Source organism: Coregonus clupeaformis, chromosome 20, assembly GCF_020615455.1.
Source record: "Coregonus clupeaformis isolate EN_2021a chromosome 20, ASM2061545v1, whole genome shotgun sequence".
NCBI classification, from domain to species: Eukaryota; Metazoa; Chordata; class Actinopteri; order Salmoniformes; family Salmonidae; genus Coregonus; species Coregonus clupeaformis.
The window spans coordinates 2380797-2403158 of record NC_059211.1 but is presented as its reverse complement, the minus strand read 5'-3'; the positions used below and the strand labels follow the sequence as shown (position 1 = coordinate 2403158).

At 45.7% G+C, this 22362-nt stretch overlaps 1 protein-coding gene across 3 annotated transcripts in view; it reads left to right on the top strand.

Moving 5' to 3' along the window:
- Positions 1-17328, top strand: part of LOC121553962 (rhomboid-related protein 3) — a 66097-nt gene extending 48769 nt beyond the window's left edge. For all 3 annotated transcript variants that reach the window (XM_045205232.1, XM_041867367.2, XM_045205233.1), the window contains 4 exons: positions 7366-7478; positions 14516-14616; positions 15636-15696; positions 16245-17328. In XM_045205232.1, coding sequence (XP_045061167.1) covers positions 7366-7478; positions 14516-14616; positions 15636-15696; positions 16245-16516 — 547 coding nt within the window. In that variant the 3' untranslated portion in view covers positions 16517-17328. The remainder of the gene's footprint in view (positions 1-7365; positions 7479-14515; positions 14617-15635; positions 15697-16244) is intronic.
- Positions 17329-22362: the final 5034 nt, after the last annotated feature.

The window sequence follows — 22362 nt, the reverse complement described above, 5'->3', positions numbered from 1 at the left end:
CTCAGAGTAGGAGTGCTGATCTTGGATCAGTTTGACCTTTTAGATCATAATTCATGAGATTAGGTGTACTCAGAGCATGCGCGGACCAACTGTCAAGTGTCTTCACTGACATTTTCAATCTCTCCCTGACCGAGTCTATAATACCTACATGTTTCAAGCAGACCACCATAGTCCCTGTGCCCAAGAAATGAAGGTAACCTGCCTAAAAGACTACCGCCCCGTAGCACTCACGTCGGTAGCCATGAAGTGCTTTGAAAGGCTGGTCATGATTCACATTAACACCATCATCCCGGAAACCCTAGACCCACTCCAATTCGGATACCGCCCCAACAGATCCACAGATGACGCAATTGCAATCGCACTCCACACTGCCCTTTCCCACCTGGACAAAAGGAACACCTATGTGAGAATGCTGTTCATTGACTACAGCTCAGCGTTCAACACCATAGTGCCCACAAAGCTTATCACTAAGCTAAGGACCCTGGAACTAAACACCTCCCTCTGCAACTGGATCCTGGACTTCCTGACGGGCCGCCGCCAGGTAGTAAGGGTAGGCAACAACACATCTGCCACGCTGATCCTCAACACGGGGTTCCCTCAGGGGTGCACGCTAAGTCCCCTCTTGTACTCCCAAGTACGACTCCAACACCATCATTAAGTTTGCTGACGACACAACGGTGGTAGGCCTGATCACCGACAATGATGAGACAACCTATAGGGAGGAGGTCAGAGACCTGGCAGTGTTGTGCCAGGACAACAACCTCTACCTCAACGTGAGGAAGACAAAGGAGATGATCGTGGACTACAGGAAAAGGAGGGCCGAACACGCCCCCATTCACATCGACGGGGCAGTGGAGCGGGTCGAGAGTTTCAAGTTCCTTGGTGTCCACATCACCAACAAACTATCATGGTCCAAACACACCAAGAAAGTCGTGAAGAGGGCACGACAATGCCTTTTCCCCCTGAGGAGACTGAAAAGATTTGGCTTGGGTCCCGAGATCCTCAAAAATGTATACAGCTGTACCATCGAGAGGATCCTGACCGGTTGCATCACCGCCTGGTATGGCAACTGCTCGGCATCCGACCATAAGGCGCTACAGAAGGTAGTACGTACAGCCCAGTACATCACTGGGGCCAAGCTTCCTGCCATCCAGGACCTATGTACTAGGCGGTGTCAGAGGAAGGCCCAAAAAATTGTCAAAGACTCTAGTCATTCAAGTCATAGACCTTTCTCTCTGCTACCGCACAGCAAGCGGTACCGGAGCGCCAAGTCTAGGTCCAAAAGGCTCCTTAACTGTTACGGTTCGGCACTGTTGGTCCGGTTCCCGCTTGTTTCCCTGTTCCTTTTTCCCCTGTGTGTGTGTGTGGTCTGTGTCTGTCTCCCCCTGCTGTGCAGCCCAGTCAGAGGATCTAGGTCAGGGGGCGTGGCCATTCTCTCTCATGCTCCGTTACTTCCAGCTGCGGCTCATTGTCATCAATCAACCAGCAGTTATCTACCCGGGCTGGACACCTCTCCAGCGCCAGTTCGTTCCTACACCACCTGTGGTAACTTGGCTCCGTACAGCAAATCTCAGTTTAGTTGTACTCTCTCAGTATTATAGTTGTTTCTGCCACATTTGTAACCTGTCTCTCCTTCGACCAGATCCCGTCTGTTCCTGCTGCCTGCCTGCCTGCCATTCCCACGCCGCAACCTGCTCCTCTGTTGTCTGATATCCTCGTCATCCAGCTCTCTGGACTACTGGCTCTCCACCCCACTCAGCTCCTACCCCGGCCTGAAGCTACTCCACCCTGAACTGCTTCTCTCTGCCAAGACACGCTGAATAAATTACATCCTAATCCACCCTCTTTGTCCGTGTGTCCGTCTCTGCACCTGAGTCCCCCACCCAACCTAATAGAAACGAACTGGCCAAACATGGACTCAGCAGAGATGCCACATGAAACAACGGGTGATGGCGTACAACGCGCCCTCCATTCACAGGGAATGTTATTGGGACAACACAACCAACTCATCCGGACTCTTGTGGATAACAACCAGCAGTTGTTGGATCAAGTATCTCATCTCACCTCTCAGGTAGCTAACCTGGTAACACTCACTACCCTTCCTCCCCTCTGCTTCTCCTCCGCCTGTTCCTCCTACAGTGGCTCCAGGCTCGGCTTCCGCTCCTGCCCTTCGGGAACCCCCTACAACCTCACCCGAACCTTTCACCGGGGACCTGAACAAATGCCGTGGTTTCCTGCTTCAGTGCCGCTTGGTGTTCCAACAGAAGCCCCTGTCTTTCTCCACGGAATCCTCAAAGGTACATTACGCACTGGGGTTAATGAGGGGCAAAGCTTTGATTTGGGCAGAAGCGGCTTGTTTCTACTCAGCAGATTGCCAGCCTGTCGTTTGACGATTTTTCCTCTCAATTGAAAGTTGTGTTTGATCACCCGGACCATGCCGGGACCGCCACAAAGAGACTATTGAAGCTACGACAGGGCACGGGTAGCGTGGCTGAATACGCCATTGATTTTTGGACCTTGGCAGCCGATTCCAAGTGGAATGACGAAGCTCTTCAGGGAGCGTTTGTTAACGGTCTAAGTGACACGATTAAGAATGAACTAGCTGTTCGCTGATGAGCCTGCTAACCTTCATGTTCTCGTTTCCCTTGCTACCGAATAGACAACAGGCTACGGGAGAGGAGACAGGAGAGGGGCGGTCGGGTCCACACCGCAGCGGATCCCTCCACGGAACTAGACGAGCCCATGCAGCTGGGCCGTGCTCGTCTGTCCCCTGCCGAAAAGGAACGGGCGCATGCGGGCTGGTGAGTGCATGTACTGTGGGGGACCGCACTCATTTCCTGGTTAACTGTCCGGTTCGCCCAAAAGACCAAGCTCGCAGGTAAAAGTGGGCATACTTGCGAAAGTGCTACACCTGACTCAATGCCCACAGCACCCCGTCTAGTTATCCCAGCTACAGTCCAGTTCAGGAATCTATCTCTCCCACTAGCTGCTCTCATCGACTCTGGTGCTGAGGATAGTTTCCTTGACGTTAACCTGGTCACTCAGGCTGAGATCCCTGTTAAGCCCCTGCCTAAGCCTATAACAGTAACCGCTATTGACGGCCATCAGTTTGCCAACATCACCCATCAAACTGTCCCCGTTTCTCTCATGCTGTCCGGCAATCACAAAGAAACCATCCAGTTTAAAGTAGTCTCCTCCTCGGCCTCCCCCTTATCCTCGGTTTCCCTTGGCTTAGCATTCACAACCCCCATATTGACTGGCAAAACCACAAAATACACAGTTGGAGCACTCACTGCCATTCTGTTTGCCTTGGGTCGGCTATTCCGCCCTCGGTAGGTTCCCCTGCTTCCCCTGTCAAAACCCCAGACCTCTCTTCAGTCCCTGAGGAGTACCTGGACCTGGCCGAGGTATTCAGTAAATCCAAAGCACTCTCACTACCACCTCATAGGCCATACGATTGCGCTATTGAGTTACTGCCTGGAGCCCCTTTGCCGTCCAGTCGGCTTTTCAATCTGTCCCGTCCTGAGAGAGAAGCTATGGGAAACCTACATAGGCGACTCCCCTAACCTCTGGCATCATTCGTCCCTCATCTTCCGCTGTTGGTGCTGGGTTCTTTTTGTTGAGAAGAAGGACAAAACATTACGCCCTGCATTGACTACAGAGGACTTAATAACATCACAGTCAGAAATACGTACCCCTGCCTCTCATCAACTCAGCATTTGAACCCCTTCATGGTGCCACCGTGTTTACCAAACTCGACCTACGTAACGCTTACCACCTCGTTAGGGATCAGGCCGGGAGACGAATGGAAGACTGGGTTCAATACCCCTCTCGGACACTTTGAATACCTAGTCATGCCATTCGGTCTCACTAACGCCCCAGCAGTGTTTCAGGCCATGGTTAACGATGTGTTGAGGGATTTTCTACACCGTTTTGTGTTTGTCTATTTGGATGACATTCTAATATTCTCTAAGTCACAGGATGAACACGTCTCCCACGTCCGTCTGGTTCTCCAACGCCTCATGGAAAATAAACTGTATGTGAAAGCAGAAAAATGTGAGTTCCACCGGCAGTCCGTCCCCTTTTTGGGCTTTATTATCGAGCGGGGACAAGTGTCACCAGACCCTGACAAGATCAGAGCGGTTGTGGAGTGGCCCACACCCACGTCTCGGAAGCAGCTACAACGCTTCCTGGGCTTCGCCAACTTCTACCGCCGCTTCATCAGGGGTTTCAGCCGAGTGGTTGCCCCCCTGACCAAGCTCACCTCCCCTAAGGTGCCATTCCTGTGACGCCTGAGGCCGAGTCAGCTGTGAGTACATTGAAGGAACTGTTCACCACCTCACCTGTTCTTATTCATCCAGACACTAGTTTGCAGTTTATTGTGGAAGTGGACGCCTCTGATTCGGGGTGGGGGCAGTCCTGTCACAACGTTCCCCACGGACCAGAAGCTCCATCCTGTGGCCTTTTTCTCCAGGAGATTGACCCCTGCTGAGAAGAACTACGACGTGGGTAACCGGGAGTTGCTTGCTGTCAAGTTGGCGTTGGAGGAGTGGAGGCACTGGCTAGACGGAGCAGAGCAACCCTTCATAGTCTGGACAGACCACAAGAACCTGGCTTACATCCAGTCAGCCAAGAGGCTGAACTCCCGCCAGGCCAGATGGGCTCTGTTCTTCAGCAGGTTCAAGTTTATTTTAACATATCGGTCCTGGCACACGTAATGTCAAGCCTGATGCTCTCTCTCGCCAGTTTACAGACAATGAAGACTTCAGCAATCCTGAACCTGTTCTGCCCGCTTCCTGTTTGGTGGCGGCTGTTCACTGGGAAATCGAGTCCCTCGTCCGATCGGCACAAGAGTTGGAACCTGACCGGCCGATGGCCCCCCGACCTTCTCTATGTTCCCGCAGCCGTGCGGCCGCAAGTGCTCAACTGGATCCACACCTCACGATTCTCCTGCCACCCTGGTATGAACCGTACACTGTCGCTACTTAAGAGGCACTTTTGGTGGCCATCCGCCGAGGCTGACGTCCGGGAGTACGTGGCGGCCTGTTCCATCTGTGCCCAAAATAAGGCTTCCCACAGGGCTCCTTCGGGCCTGCTGCGGCCTCTCCCAGTCCCGAGTCGTCCTTGGTCTCACGTGGCCTTGGACTTCGTCACTGGACTTCCTATGTCTGAGGGTAATGACACCATACTCACCATCGTGGACAGATTCTCTAAATCTGCCCATTTTGTTGCATTACCAAAATTACCGTCTGCCAGTGAGACAGCCGACCTCTTTGTCCTACATGTATTCCGTCCCCATGGAATCCCTGTGGACATAGTGTCCGATAGAGGTCCACAGTTCATTTCTCGGGTATGGAAGGAGTTTTGTTCGGCTCTGGGTGCCTCTGTCAGTCTCTCATCAGGTTTCCATCCCCAATCCAATGGCCAGACTGAGAGGACCAATCAGGACCTGGAGGCTGCTCTACGCTGTGTGACATCCCAGAACCCGTCCACCTGGGCCAAACATCTCCCGTGGGTCGAATATGCCCACAATTCCCTCACCTCATCTGCCACCGGCCTCTCACCTTTGAGGCGGCTTTGGGGTATCAACCGCCATTGTTCCCGTCTCAAGAAAGGGAGTTAGCCGTCCCCGTCAGTTCAGGATAACCTTCTGTCGCTGCCGCAAGGTGTGGGTGGACACCGTGAGGCCCTTCTACGGACAGCAGAGCGTAACAAGAGGGTGGCGGACAGGCACAGGGTAGTCGCTCCCCAGTTCCAGCCTGGTCAGCGAGTCTGGCTCTCCTCCAGCAACATCCCCTGCGCACTGACTCCCGTAAGCTGTCGCCCCGGTATTTGGGTCCTTTCGAGATCGACTCCATCATCAACCCTTCGGCTGTTCGGTTGAAGCTTCCCCAGGCCATGAGAGTCCATCCTACATTTCACGTGTCCCAGCTGAAGTTGGTCTCCTCCAGCCCTTTGTGTCCGCCTGTGGATCCCCCTCCGCCACCGCGTATTATTGACGACCATCCAGCCTACACGGTGCGGAGACTGCTGGACGTCCGGAGGCGTGGTAGAGGGCTTCAGTACCTGGTGGACTGGGAGGGATACGGTCCCGAGGAGAGGTCCTGGATTCCCCGACGATTTATACTGGATCCGCAGCTGGTGGCTGACTTCCATAGGGACCACCCTGACAAGCCGGGTGGGTCGCCGGGTGGCGCCCGTTGAGGGGGGGGTACTGTTACGGTTCGGCACTGTTGGTCCGGTTCCCGCTTGTTTCCCTGTTCCTTTTTCCCCTGTGTGTGTGTGTGGTCTGTGTCTGTCTCCCCCTGCTGTGCAGCCCAGTCAGAGGATCTAGGTCAGGGGGCGTGGCCATTCTCTCTCATGCTCCGTTACTTCCAGCTGCGGCTCATTGTCATCAATCAACCAGCAGTTATCTACCCGGGCTGGACACCTCTCCAGCGCCAGTTCGTTCCTACACCACCTGTGGTAACTTGGCTCCGTACAGCAAATCTCAGTTTAGTTGTACTCTCTCAGTATTATAGTTGTTTCTGCCACATTTGTAACCTGTCTCTCCTTCGACCAGATCCCGTCTGTTCCTGCTGCCTGCCTGCCTGCCATTCCCACGCCGCAACCTGCTCCTCTGTTGTCTGATATCCTCGTCATCCAGCTCTCTGGACTACTGGCTCTCCACCCCACTCAGCTCCTACCCCGGCCTGAAGCTACTCCACCCTGAACTGCTTCTCTCTGCCAAGACACGCTGAATAAATTACATCCTAATCCACCCTCTTTGTCCGTGTGTCCGTCTCTGCACCTGAGTCCCCCACCCAACCTAATATTAACAGCTTCTACCCCCAAGCCATAAGACTGCTGAACAATTAATCAAATGGCCACCCGGACTAATAGCATTTTTACACTGCTGTTCCTCGCTGTTTATTATCTATGCATAGTCACTTTACCCCTGTCTACGTGTACAAATGACCTCAACTAACTTGTACCCCCACACATTGACTCGGTACCGGTACCCCCTGTATATAACCTCATTATTGTTCTTTTATTTTATTCTGTTACTTTTATTTTTATTTTTAACTTTAGTTTATTCAGTAAATATTTTCTTAACTCTATTTGTTAAACTGCGTTGTTGGTTAAGGGCTTGTAAGTAAGCATTTCACGGTAAGGTCTACACCTGTTGTATTCGGCGCATGTGACAAATACAATTTGATTTTATTTAGATTACATGAACAGGGGGACCTGATCCTAGATCAGGCCTTCTACTCCCAGGATTGAAACATTGCTCTACAGATAAAATATATAATATGACCATAAACTGTATATGACTGTGGATGTGTCCTGTCCTCTAACTAACGGCTGTGTGTTGTGTCCCAGCAGGATAGAACACCTGGGTCTGAACATGGCCATGCAGCTGCTGGTGGGAGTCCCTCTGGAGATGGTCCATGGAGCGCTGAGGATAGGACTGGTCTACGTGTGTGGCGTACTGGCAGGTGAGTACTGGATTAGGGTACACACACAAACTGACGGATGAACACACACACAGGGTGCAGGTGCACGCACGCATACACACACACACACACATCTCCCAGCTTTCATGTTCATAAACGGGCCTGGTCCCATCTGAGTAGGTGTGTGTATTCAACCCCCTGCTATCAGGCTTCACCCCACTGTGTTTGGATAACAGTCATTCAGAAAACACGGATGTTTGGGACAGATGGGCTTGTGTTCTGACAGGGTTTCTTGTTGCGTCTCTTCAAAGGCTTGTTTTTTTTTCTGACAATGTTGAGCGTCAATGTTCCCCCACTGGTCCAGGACAACAGAGAGAGGGGGAAGTGAATCATCTCAAAACACATTCCAGAGAGAGAGAGAATGGGGGAGCGAGAGAGAGAAGGAGGGATTGAGGGAGGGAGGTAAAGGAGAGAGAGAGACTTGTTCATGTTCCATAGGAGGTCCATGAACATTGAGAGAGAGCAAAAGGACCAAGCCTACTGGGATGTTATGCATCAGAGAGAGGAAGAGGCTTTGAAGGCAAATGTCATCTCTAGCTCCCTAGTGACATTAGCTGCTAATGTCATTTGAACGCCCAGGGCTCCCCTATCTCCCTCTGCCTCCCCTCCCTCCTCTCTCCCCTCTCCCCCCGGCCCAGCTCAGGCTTGGCTCATTGTGGCTCAGTGCTCAGTGATTACCATATGACCATGGGGTATGTTCTACACTGCGTACTCATCATGCAGTGTACATGAGGAGTGGTGATAATCCAGCTTTAGCTTCAACTACCTCTGGAGCCAAACAAATATTATCAGGGATTTCTGCCTGCTGCCCTCTGGGAACTAAATGCTCAGGAAATATTTGGAGTGGAAATATTTGGATGAAAATTGATGATGTTTGAGAGACGTGTGGGGATATTTAGCAGGGATATAACAGCCCTGTGGGTGAGTGGGAAGAAGCTGTAGAAGGGCAGGGTAAGGGATTGCCAGCAGAGAGTGCAATGGTGATTAAATGATCACATCTCCCATTCCGTGTGTGTGTGTGTTTATTTTACATTGGCGTGTGTGTTTGTGTTTATGTTGGTGTGTGTTTGTGGAGATAAATACTCTATATGTGTATGAGGCTTTGTATCTGGTGTGTACACAGAAGCCTTTTGGCCCCAGCTGTATTGGCCTGTATCTATAACCCCCCCCCCACACACACACACACACACACTCACACACAGATAGTGGTGGTACTGAGAGGGTCACTGTCCCCACGGGAACCTGCTGGTTAATTAGATATCGACCCACTGGAAGGAGGAGTGTATGTGTGTGTCTGTGTGTGTGTGTGTGTGTGTGTGTGTAGGGAGGTTGTCTTTGTGTTGTTTTGTCTGGGATAATGTTGTTATGGTGGGAAGGCTCAGAGTCAGAGGTGAAAAGGGACTCAGGTGACCAGCGAGAAGTCAATACTTAGAGAGACTCATGATCGAATGCCTGCACAAACAACAAAAACACATACACACATCATATGTTTTACTATCCTTGTGGGGACCTAAAATTGTTTTCCATTAAATATCCTATTTTCCTTTAACCATAAATCCTAACGCTAACCCCTTATCCTTACCCTAATTCCTGCCCTACCCTAATTGTAACCCAAACCCTAAACCTAACCCCTAAGCCTAAAATAGTATTTGTCCTCGTGGGGACCGGCGAAATGTCCTCACAAGTGATAATGTTCCTTGTTTTACTATCCTTGTGGGGACTTTTGGGGATTTCCGGTACCCACGAGGATAGTAATACAAGCCCACACACACACACACTCTCACACACACACACACACACACACACACACACACACACACACACACACACACACACACACACACACACACACACACACACACACACACACACATACGTAGAGACACACAGAGACACAGAGAGAGAGAGAGATAAACACTGAATTGCCACTTTCTGTATCTGATTATTATACGTAGAGACACACAGAGACACAGAGAGAGAGAGAGAGAAACACTGAATTGCCACTTTCTGTATCTGATTATTATAAGATGACTCTGAAGTTTTAAAGGACAGTCAGTAACTTTGAACACTACCTGTCTCTGATGATGAGTAGCACTGATGCTGTGTAGATAATGTGGCCAAACGTAGTATTCCCTCATTGGCAGCAGGATTCATCTCTGTGTCCTAGTTTGGAAGTTTAACCAACAAACAAGATAAATGACACGTCAGTTTCTCACCCAACAACTGACCCAGAGGGCCTCCAGAGAGGCTACAAAGGGAAGGAAGTCCTTTAGTGGGTGTGGGTGTTGTTACAGTGATAAAACAATAATATTAACAGAGATAATTGTGGTAATAATGGTCTTTCCATCTGTCTACACACACACACCTTGAGCAGAGGAACCAGGGTGGTGTTTGTTGTCTAACAGGTGTATGTGTCTCTCTCTTTGTGTGTGTATATTTCTCTCTCTCTTTCTGTTTCTGTGTGTTTGTGTGTGTGTGTGTGTCTCAGGAAACATGTAATAATCTGCTTAGATCTCCATTCAGTGATTGATGCTTAAATACATTTTAATTACACACACACACCTCCTCTGCTTTGATCTAAATGACACCTGGTAAGAGCCTACTTCAGGAAGAGCACTAGCTACTTCAACTAGTTCAGGTATTTCAGTTAATACAGTACATTCATACATTTCTAGTTAGTTGATGATGTGATGTACTGTTAAACTTCTAAGTGATGATTTAGTGGCTACTTGGTCTCAGTGTGTGTGTGTGTGTGTGTGTGTGTGTGTGTGTGTGTGTGTGTGTGTGTGTGTGTGTGTGTGTGTGTGTGTGTGTGTGTGTGTGTGTGTGTTTGTGTGTGAGCGTGCACATATGTACATACATGTGTATTTGTATGCATGAACAGTATTTGTATGACTTCAGATATGCAGTGGTGTAAAGTACACTACGTAAAAATACTTTAAAGTACTACTTAAGTAGTTTTTTGGGGTATCTGTACTTTACTTTACTATTTATATTTTTGACTACTTTTACTTTTACTTCACTACATTCCTAAAGAAAATAATTTACTTTTTACTCCATATATTTTCCCTGAAACCCAAAAGTACTCGTTACACTTTGAATGCTTAGCAGGACAGGAAAATGGTCCATTCACACACTTATCAAGAGAACATCCCTGGTCATCCCTACTGCCTCTGATCTGGCGGGCTCACTAAACATTTTTACATTTACATTTTAGTCATTTAGCAGACGCCCTTCTCCAGAGCGACTTACAGGAGCAATTAGGGTTAAGTGCCTTGCTTAAGGGCACATCGACAGATTTTCACCTAGTCGGCTCAGGGATTAGAATCAGCGACCTTTCGGTTACTGGCACAACGCTCTTACCCACTAAGCTACCGCTCTTACATGCTTCGTTTGTAAATGATGGCTGAGTGTTGGAGTGTATCCCTGGCTAGCCATAAATTACAAAAACAAGAAAATGGTGCCGTCTAGTTTGCTTAATATAAGGAATTTTAAATGATTTATACTTTTACTTTTGATACTTAAGTATATTTTAGCAATTACATTTACTTTGATACTTAAGTATATTTAAAACCAAATACTTTTAGACTTTTACTCAAGTAGTATTTTACTGGGTGACTTTCACTTTTACTTGAGTCATTTTCCATTAAGGTATCTTTACTTTTACTCAAGTATGACAATTGGGTACTTTTTCCACCACTGCACATACTGTATGTGTGTTTGTGCCTGGGCTCACCCCTTCATTGGCAAGATTAGCAAACTTAGGCATGACATGCCAGCAACAAACGCTGACACTACACATCCAAGTATAACTGGTCAAATTATGAAAGACAAGCATTGTAATTTTGAATTCCGTAAAGTGAGTGTGGAAGAGGTGAAAAAAATGATTGTTGTCTATCAACAATAACAAGCCACTGGGGTCTGAGAACTTGGATGGAAAATTACTATGGATAATAGCAGACGATATTGAAACTCCTATTTGCCGTATCTTCAATCTAAGCCTACTAGAAAGTGTGTGCCCTCAGGTCTGGAGGGAAGCAAAAGTAATTCCGCTACCCAAGAATAGTAAAGCCCCCTTTACTGGCTCAAATAGCTGACCAATCAGCCTGTTACCAACCCTTATTAAACTTTTTGAGAAAATAATTGTTTGACCAGATACAATGCTATTTTACTGTAAACAAATTGACAACAGACTTTCAGCATGCTTATAGGGAAGGACATTCAACAAGCACAGCACTTACATAAATTACTGATAATTGGCTGAGAGAAATTGATGATAAAAAGATTGTGGGAGCTGTTTTGTCAGATCATAGTCTGCTGCTGGAAAAAAACGTATGTGTTATGGCTTTACACCCCTCGCTATATTGTGGATAAAGAGTTACTTGTCTAACAGAACACAGAGGGTTTTCTTTAATGGAAGCCTATCCAACATAATCCAGGTAGAATCAGGAATTCCCCAGGGCAGCTGTCTAGGCCCATTACTTTTTTCAATCTTTACTAATGACATGCCACTGGCTTTGAGTAAAGCCAGTGTGTCTATGTATGCGGATGACTCAACACTATACATGTCAGCTACTACAGCGAGTGAAATCACTGCAACACTTAACAAAGAGATGCAGTTAGTTTCAGAATGAGTGGCAAGGAATTAGTTAGTCCTAAATATTTCAAAACTGAAAGCATTGTATTTGGGACAAATCATTCACTTAACCCTAAACCTAAACTAAATCTTGTACTAAATGATGTGGACATTTAGCAAGTTGAGGTGACTAAACTGCTTGGAGTAACCCTGGATTGTAAACTGTCATGGTCAAAACATGTTGATACAACAATAGCTAAGATAGGGAGAAGTCTGTCCATAATAAAACACTGCTCTGCCTTCTTAACAACACTATCAACAAGGCAGGTCCTACAGGCCCTAGTTTTGTCGCACCTGGACTACTGTTCAGTCGTGTGGTCAGGTGCAACAAAGAGGGACCTCGGAAAATTACAATTGGCTCAGAACAGGGCAGCCCGGCTGGCCCTTAAATGTACACGGAGAGCTAACATTAATAATATGCATGTAAATCTCTCATGGCTCAAAGTGGAGGAGAAATTGACTTCATCACTACTTGTTTTTGTAAGAAGTGTTGAGGTGTCTGTTTAAACTACTAGCACATAGCTCGGACACCCATGCATATCCCACAAGACATGCCACCAGAGGTCTCTTCACAATCCCCAAGTCAAGAACAGACTATGGGAGGCACACAGTACTACGTAGAGCCATGGCTACATGGAACTCTATTCAGTTTTAAAAAACAGATACAAATACACCTTATGGAACAGAGGGGAATGTGAAGAGACACACACAGGCACAGACACACGCTTACACATACACATGATAAGACACGCACTCTACACACACGTACACATGGGTTTTGCATTGTAGATATGTGGTAGTAGAGTAATGGCCTGAGGGAATGCACTTAATGTGTTGTGAAAAGTGTTATGAAATGTAATGTACATTTTAAATTGTATATAACTGCCTTAATGTTGCGGGACCCAGGAAAAGTAGCTGCTTCTTGGCAGCAGCTAAAGGGGATCCTTAATAAATACAAAATACAAAAATACCCCTTGCTGTTTTCCTTCCATAAATAGCAGCTTGATTGTGATTACTTATTATGGTATGGTGATTTAACCTTTTACTGCAGTGGGCTAAATCCTGGTCACACACTGTTTCTTGGTAGTCTTAAACAAATCTACTTTGAAACAAAAGTTTTCAACTCACACACGTGTTTATGGGCTTAAGAAAAATAAGACAACTGTACCATGTCAGATATAGAGTTGAAATGTATTCAATTTTGAGTTTGCATCCCAATATTACAATTTATATTGTATACGTCACAGAAGACTGAAATATAACAAAACCATTTGACATAGAATCACCGGATTTTCGGCGTTAAAAAAAGTATAACGTTAATAACATTCCACCCATGAGGCCACTAGGTCATGTGACTGCAGGAAAGGGCTACTATAGTGAAGCTCCCACAGAGCAGACTCTTCATGACAGCAGCCATACCTATATACACACACACAGTGGAGATCATTCATCACATGTTCCCCTGCGTAGACAGGTGCGTCTCATGTAGTTAGCATCCATAATTCAAGAAAGCCGGCCAATGGTCGCTGAGCTAAGGAGTGGGGAGGATACACCCCTGGGGTATAGTGTGTGGGGGTAGGTGGGCGGGCGTGCATGTGTTTGTGTGTGTCTGTGCACATATGCCTGCATATAGAGTCTGTGTCAGAACTCCTCTGTCCACACACTCTCCTAGGGAATACTATGAACTCTCTCTCCCCCCTCAGCAAGCAGTTCTCTATTGCTCTGGTTGTATCTGTTGCTCTGGTTGTATTACACCAATGTTCACTGGGGATTCAATCATTCACTTGCCCCATATTCACTCCTTTCAATGCCTGGACAATTTAGTCCCGTGTAGCTCAGTTGTTAGAGCATGACATTTGCAACGGCAGGGTTGTGGGTTCGTTTCCTACGGCGGACCAGTATGAAAAAAACAAAAAACATGTATGCACTCACTAACTGTAAGTCGCTCTGGATAAAAATTTAAATGGTTGACTCTTCTGTGAATGGGTTGAATTGGTGCCACAATGGTACCAGTGGTAAGCTTTATTCAGTGTAACACTAACAGTCTACTAACAGACTGTGTTGATACATATTATTCTTAAAATGATCAATGGCGACTCATTGACCAATGTAAGCCTCTGTTTGTGCTTCAACACAACAACAAAAAACATCAGGAGTGACTGCATTCATATACAGTGTCTACTGTTTCTACCTATGAATGTTATTTATTTGAAGCTGCTCATTGAATCAATGATTATTATTCGAAGCTGCTCTGAGATACATTATGGCTATGGATATGAATTGACATATTGAATATGAATTGCCCTATTGATACAGTGAATATGAAGGTGATTGATTATTTGATTGATTCTAACCTCTGACCTCTGACCTCTGACCCTGGCAGGCTCCCTGGCCGTGTCTGTCACTGATATGACTGCTCCGGTGGTGGGGTCGTCTGGAGGAGTCTACGCCCTGGTCTCAGCACACCTGGCCAACGTCGTCATGGTAAGGGTGTGTGTGTGTGTGTGTGTGTGTGTGTGTGTGTGTGTGTGTGTGTGTGTGTGTGTGTGTGTCAGAGCAGTTCTCTTGTCATGAGATAACTATCATGTTCAGACATACATCATGTGGCATCAAAGCAGGGCATTCTGGGGCCTAGCAGGTGCTCTGTCTGTCTATGGATTCCATACATTCCTGCCTTTCAGCTTTCCCATTTACAAAGAGAGGAAGTGTGTGTCGACTATCTAGTGTTGAAAAGTGTATCTCTGTGGGTGTGGGTGTGGGTGTGGGTGTGTGTGTGTGTGTGTGTGTGTGTGTGTGTGTGTGTGTGTGTGTGTGTGTGTGTGTGTTGCACGTGAGTGTGTGTGCACTGTGTCGAGTTGAAGAGTGTACACATCCCATCAGGGATGGGAATTAGATCATGGTCATATAACTTGATTTTCTCCCATTCCGAGGCTGCATGTAAATTCACCTTTGACCTTAGCTATGCTCTGATTGGTTCAGTCCATGCATACTACCCTACAAGGTCATGACCTTAGAAGTAGGGGCCATAAGGCCATACCGCTGTCTATATAATAGGATGGTCCCAGTCATCAAGTATTTACACTGATGGGCCCTTCACAGTCCTCAGGGGTCCTTCCTCCTACAACAACAAGAAAAGAGAGAAGGTCAAGGGTCATCACGTGATATCTTTATTGGCTCTGAAAGCTATCATGAAAGGGGAAAGATATGTTATTGTTGTAATCTATGTGTCACTCTGAATGTTGACAGTTCTGTAAGTCGCTTTGGATAAAAGTGTCTGTTACATTACTGTATTAAGCATTTAATGAAAGAGGCTTAGTGTCATGGATTGTGGTATCATTATTAATAGGGCCAGGAGTTTTTCCTGGTCAGGCTACGTGGTCAGGGACAAACCCAGGTCCATGTTATCTAACATGGGAAAACTCCTGGCCTGAATCATAAACCCTTCATCTTGCACTCTCTCTCACTCCTTTTCTCATCAACTCACTCTGCTCCTCTCTCCCCAGAACTGGTCAGGAATGAAATGTCAGTTTAAGCTGTTCCGGATGGCCATGGCTCTGGTCTGCAGTAAGTCTGTCTAAACTCTGAAGTTTCTCTATATTAAAATCCTATCTGAGATACCCCAGTCCCTACAGCACTGAAGGACTAGCTACGGCCTGCAGGTAATCAAAACCAACACACGGTTTATTTGGATCATTAAAAAACTAAGTCGCTAGAGGGACCTCCACCCTTGCGTACTGTTACAACAACCTTGCTCTTGACCTAGTTAGTAACGTGGTGGATGTAGGTTTGTAGACAGGAAGGGCCCTGTGGCTAGCAATAGAAGCATAGAAAGAACAGACCCACCCATGTAAGATTAATGTGAGCAACGAGGACAGGTTTGTTGTGGTCTTAACCTTTATAGTACATAACCAACTTCTTCTTTTTCACTTTAGTATAAGCATACTCTTACAATTTGGCGAGTTACCATGATTTGTAAGAGATAAACATAGCAGTATTTACAATAAACTAAAAATAAAAAGGTTGTAATATAAAAATAACAATATCACTTGTTCACTATGGAAACATTACTATTACCAGCATTATCGTAACACATCTCTCTCCACCCTCATCAGTGAGTGTGGAGTTCGGCCGTGCCGTGTGGCTGCGGTTCTACCCGCCGGCCTTCCCGCCCTGCCCCAACCCCAGCTTCGTGGCCCACCTGGGGGGTGTCATGGTGGGGCTCACCCTGGGAGTTGTAGTCCTCCAGAACTACGAGCAGCGGCTCCAGGAGCAGTCTCTATTCTGGATCTTCTTCTCCGTCTACTTCCTCTTTGTCCTCTGTGCTGTCTTCTGGAACGTCTTTGCCTACAGCCTGCTGGACGTCCGGCTCCCCCCCACGCCATGAACTCCGGAGGGGGCTACGTGAGCTGCCTCGCCCCCTCCCCTCCAGCTCTCCAGCTCTCCAGGCCTCCGAACTAGACTGGTCTCAATAGTGCAGTGCTGCATGCTAAGCCAGTTGGGCTTTTCAGAGAAATCTCAGAGAAGACTGAGAGGGCCAACTACGTACTTCAGATCCAATGGAACAGAACAGTCTAGGTCCAAGACTTCAGAATTGGTATCTTCATTCTAGAGTACTGTATAGAACAGAGTATGGCGGCACCTCCTCTTAAACCCAATGGTGCCTATTACTCTAAGAAAGAGGTTATTATGACAGCTTGCTTCAGTAAAGGACAATTTCATAGGGTTGGAGATTGTTATGATACACAGGTGTCTTCAATCTGTCATACTATAGTACTGTTATATGTAAGTCTGAACTGAAGCTATGAAATGTTCCACTGTTGACATGTTATACTGTACTGAGTACATCTGATGTGACATGATTTTGTTCCAACTTCCAGATTTTTGTCTGGTTACCTGACTGTTTCTACATTCAACGATGCTACATTGCTGCCTTTCACAATATGTTTGGCAAGACAAAGACAAATGGCTAAAGCAGAAAGAGGTGGGTACTCAAGCTAGATATTTGCAGGGAGAATAGGCTTATGTTTTGTTATTGCCTTTGGTGTGTGTGCCATTCATTAAAAGAAAGGGGTATGGAAGCACATATCTTGCTCTAAGTAAGTCTTAACTGTGTCAAACACCCTGGTCACCTCAAAGAAGTGTGTGTGTGTGTGTGTGTGTGTGTGTGTGTGTGTGTGTGTGTGTGTGTGTGTGTGTGTGTGTGTGTGTGTGTGTGTGTGTGTGTGTGCGTGCGTGCGTGCGTGTGCGTGCGTGCGTGCGTGCGTGCGTGCGTGCGTGCGTGCGTGCGTGCGCCGTGCGTTGCGCGGCGTGCGTGCGTGCGTGCGTCGCGTGCGTGCGTGTGCGGCGTGCGTGCGTGCGGCGTACGTGCGCGCGTGCGCAGCGCGTGCGTGCGTGCGTGCGTGCGCGTGAGTTGTCATCTATACAGTATGGCATGCATGCACAGTTTGCAGGAGTGGACAGTATTGGAGGAGTGGACAGTATCATACGGGTTACACTGGCTTACATTATTTTGTTATGTGCAAATGAAAATGGAAGTTGAAACAGAGATAAAGTGCCGTTCAAATCCTCTGTGTTCCTGACTGTTGCCAAAACCATCCCTTAACCAATAACATACAAAAGACAGAGCACTACAGAGAACATGCACTGTATTATTAATAGCGGAATATGTTGCCTTTTGGGATGAGTACTGGTTGAGTTGAACGTCAGCATTCTCCCTCTGGCACAGACTTATTGATATGTATCCAATATTTAACTCTGTTACAGACTGTGGACACGGACACGGTGCTACATGTAAATAGATCCCTCTCTCCAGAGTTAGCCTTCAATTAGTACTGTACTGTCAATGCCCTTAAGGAGAAAGCTAAACCATGTTGTATTGGATGCTGGGTTTGCTTCAACAGGAGAACACGTCGCATCTCAACCAACCAAGGCTCAAATTAGCCTGGTCCCAGATCTGTTTGTGCTCTTACAAACTCCATTGCTGTCGTTGTCAAGCCACAGCTGTTTGGCATGATGATGGAGTTGACATGGTACCAGAAACAGACTGGCACAGAGGCTAGCTCAAGCGTGTTTTTAACTTAACCTCACGTTACACGGCTTCACACATAATGAATAATAACAAAGACTAATTATTAACAAATGAATATTTTAACATACAATAGCTGGTTGATGATTTTCTTGAATTGGTCTACATTGTGATGTATAAAATATCCTGTGTATTAAACATTTGTTGATTGTATATAATAAGGTCTATGACACGGAACAGAGTGGTAACTGACAATATTATAACGTGCATATTTTGTAGATTTTATATGTAAATACTGGAATACATTAAACTGTTTTTATAATGAAACGTATTCTGACCTCTTGGTGTTATTTATGATTCAACCTGCACAAGTGTTTTGAAAGACCATTTTCATTCAATGCCTTTTGTTTTACTGTCCCCCCCCGCACCCCCCCACACACACACACACAATAACCCTATTGCACAACCACCCCAGCCAGACACATTTTAGCTGAGATGACTGTTCAGCAAACTGATGTAGAAAGTGTTTGTCTAGAGTAGACTAAGGCCCCTTTCACACAGGCAAACCATGGAGACAATAAGGGACCATTAGAGAAAAGGCCTCAGTGTTGTGAAGATATCTAAACACCAGTATTTCTCAGTTGTCAGGGCTCACCCGACCCCCTGTTGTGCGAAGAGACCTTCTCGGACCAAATATGGTTCAGTCACAAAACCGGATTAACTTTACAAATGGCGTTTGGAGAGAGCTCTAGCCTGAGTGGCCGAGGAGGCTTTGGGGAAAACAATGGATGTCACAGTAATCAATTAAATGCGTGAGGACATCAATAATGGCTGTTGATGTCGAAAGGCTTTCTACTTACCGTCTTGAGTGGCCTTTTCTATTCAAAACTTTGGAAGCATTCAACTTTCCAGCTGAAATAATACATTTCATAAAAATATTATATAAATATCCTAAAGCAAAAATATGCACAAATAATACATCTGATGAAATTGCTTTAGAAAGGGGCACGAGACAGGGATGTCCTCTCTCCTCCCTCCTGTTTGTACTGGCAATTGAACCGCTTGGACAGGACCCAAACGTAACAGGTATCAGTATTGGTAAACATGAATATAAAGTAATATATTTGCCGATGATCTCCTGATATACCTGACTAATATTGACAACTCAATGCACCCCTTGTTAAAAATATTTTCGGAATACTCTAAAAACGTTAATAATGCCAATAGGAAAAAGAAAAATAATAACTCATGATCTACAGCAATCCTTTATGTGGACCACAAAAATATTAAAGACTTAGGATGTTTAATAGGTTACAACAAAGAAAAAATACAGAAAGATAATTTTATCCCATTACTCAACAACTTGAAAGCAGATCTAATTAAATGGATCAATCTCCCGATACATTTTACAGGTAGAATAAACCTCTTTAGAATGGCATGGCTCCCAAAGTTTGTATATTTATTTTTGGTAATACTAATTACCCCACAGAAAACATTCTTTAAAAAAGTATACTCTGCCATAACAGACTTCATATGGGCAAATAAAAATCATAGAATAAATAGGAAAGCTTTACCTGTCCCTAAATCTGAGGGTGGTTTTAACCTTCCAGATTTGGAATTGTATCAACTCGCCACTCAAGGCTTTTACTTGCAACATATTATATAATATATATAATATAATATAATATGCCATTTAGCAGACGCTTTTATCCAAAGCGACTTACAGTCATTTGTGCATACATGTTTGTGTATGGGTGGTCCCGGGGATCGAACCCACTACCCTGGCGTTACAAGCGCCGTGCTCTACCAGCTGAGCTACAGAGGACCACAAAATTGTATTGTTAAATGCACCAAAGAGGAACAATGGGTACATATTGAAGATGCGAATGCTCATCCCCAGAATCTTTTCACGTGTCTGTTTTCAAAGGATGGAGTTAAGAACATTAACAACTTCATAGTTAAGAACACTGTAACAACATGCAAGAACATGAAACAGATTCTACAAGAACCAATATCACTTCCTGAAAACATACCCCTATGGAACAATCTTTGGATAGCTTTTCCGAATTCACCGATAGATTGGCCCACATGGGAAACTAAAGACATAGAAACTGTAGATGACGTGATCATAGGAAATACAATAATTTCCATTACCTAATTAAAAAGTAATTTTGGACTGAACAATGTAGACATTTTCTAATATATGCAACTTAAAAGTTTTACATCACAAAATTTCGACCTGAAAGCTTTTGGACATCAGATCACTGTTGAGGGAATCCTATTTGAGTCAGAAACAGATACTCATATGATAGATAGGTAAGATATACAAAAGCTTGCAGAGAGCCTATTCAACTGATAATCTATTAAAAACATACAGTGAGGGAAAAAAGTATTTGATCCCCTGCTGATTTTGTACGTTTGCTCACTGACAAAGAAATTATCAGTCTATAATTTTAATGGTAGGTTTATTTGAACAATGAGAGACAGAATAACAACAACAAAAATCCAGAAAAACGCATGTAAAAAATGTTATAAATTGATTTGCATTTTAATGAGGGAAATAAGTATTTAACCCCTCTCAATTGGAAACATTTCTGGCTCCCAGGTGTCTTTTATACAGGTAACGAGCTGAGATTAGGAGCACACTCTTAAAGGGAGTGCTCCTAATCTCAGCTTGTTACGTGTATAAAAGACACCTGTCCACAGAAGCAATCAATCAATCAGATTCCAAACTCTCCACCGTGGCCAAGACCAAAGAGCTCTCCAAGGATGTCAGGGACAAGATTGTAGACCTACACAAGGCTGGAATGGGCTACAAGACCATCCCCAAGCAGCTTGGTGAGAAGGTGACAACAGTTGGTGCGATTATTCGCAAATGGAAGAAACACAAAAGCACTGTCAATCTCCCTCGGCCTGGGGCTCCATGCAAGATCTCACCTCGAGGAGTTGCAATGATCATGAGAATGGTGAGGAATCAGCCCAGAACTACACAGGAGGATCTTGTCAATGATCTCAAGGCAGCTGGAACCATAGTCACCAAGAAAACTATTGGTAACACACTACGCCGTGAAGGACTGAAATCCTGCAGCGCCCGCAAGGTCCCCCTGCTCAAGAAAGCACATATACAGGGCCGTCTGAAGTTTGCCAATGAACATCTGAATGATTCAGAGGAGAACCGGATGAAAGTGTTGTGGTCAGATGAGACCAAGATCGAGCTCTTTGGCATCAACTCAACTCGCCGTGTTTGGAGGAGGAGGAATGCTGCCTATGACCCCAAGAACACCATCCGCACCGTCAAACATGGAGGTGGAAACATTATGCTTTGGGGGTGTTTTTCTGCTAAGGGGACAGGACAACTTCACCGCATCAAAGGGACGATGGACGGGGCCATGTACCGTCAAATCTTGGGTGAGAACCTCCTTTCCTCAGCCAGGGCATTGAAAATGGGTCGTGGATGGGTATTCCAGCATGACAATGACCCAAAACACACGGCCAAGGCAACAAAGGAGTGGCTCAAGAAGAAGTACATTAAGGTCCTGGAGTGGCCTAGCCAGTCTCCAGACCTTAATCCCATAGAACATCTGTGGAGGGAGCTGAAGGTTTGAGTTGCCAAACGTCAGCCTCGAAACCTTAATGTCTTGGAGAAGATCTGCAAAGAGGAGTGGAACAAAATCCCTCCTGAGATGTGTGCAAACCTGGTGGCCAACTACAAGAAACGTCTGACCTCTGTGATTGCCAACAAGGGTTTTGCCACCAAGTACTAAGTCATGTTTTGCAGAGGGGTCAAATACTTATTTCCCTCATTAAAATACAAATAAATTTATAACATTTTTGACATGTGTTTTTCTGGATTTTTTTGTTGTTATTCTGTCTCTCACTGTTCAAATAAACCTACCATTAAAATTATAGACTGATCATGTCTTTGTCAGTGGGCAAACGTACAAAATCAGCAGGGGAGCAAATACTTTTTTCCCTCCCTATATATCAACTATTGGAACCAAGACTGAAATATAACTGATAATTGATGGAGGGAGTGTTGGAACATAAAGAACGAAATTACATGCCTTATTATTTAAATATTTTTTCAAAAAATCTGGCTACAGACAGAAACAACATAAAACAATTTGAAGTAAAATGGGTCTTACAAACATTAGAAACAACATTGGGTGTGAATATGGTGGGAACATGTGGGTCTGAGCAAGTGT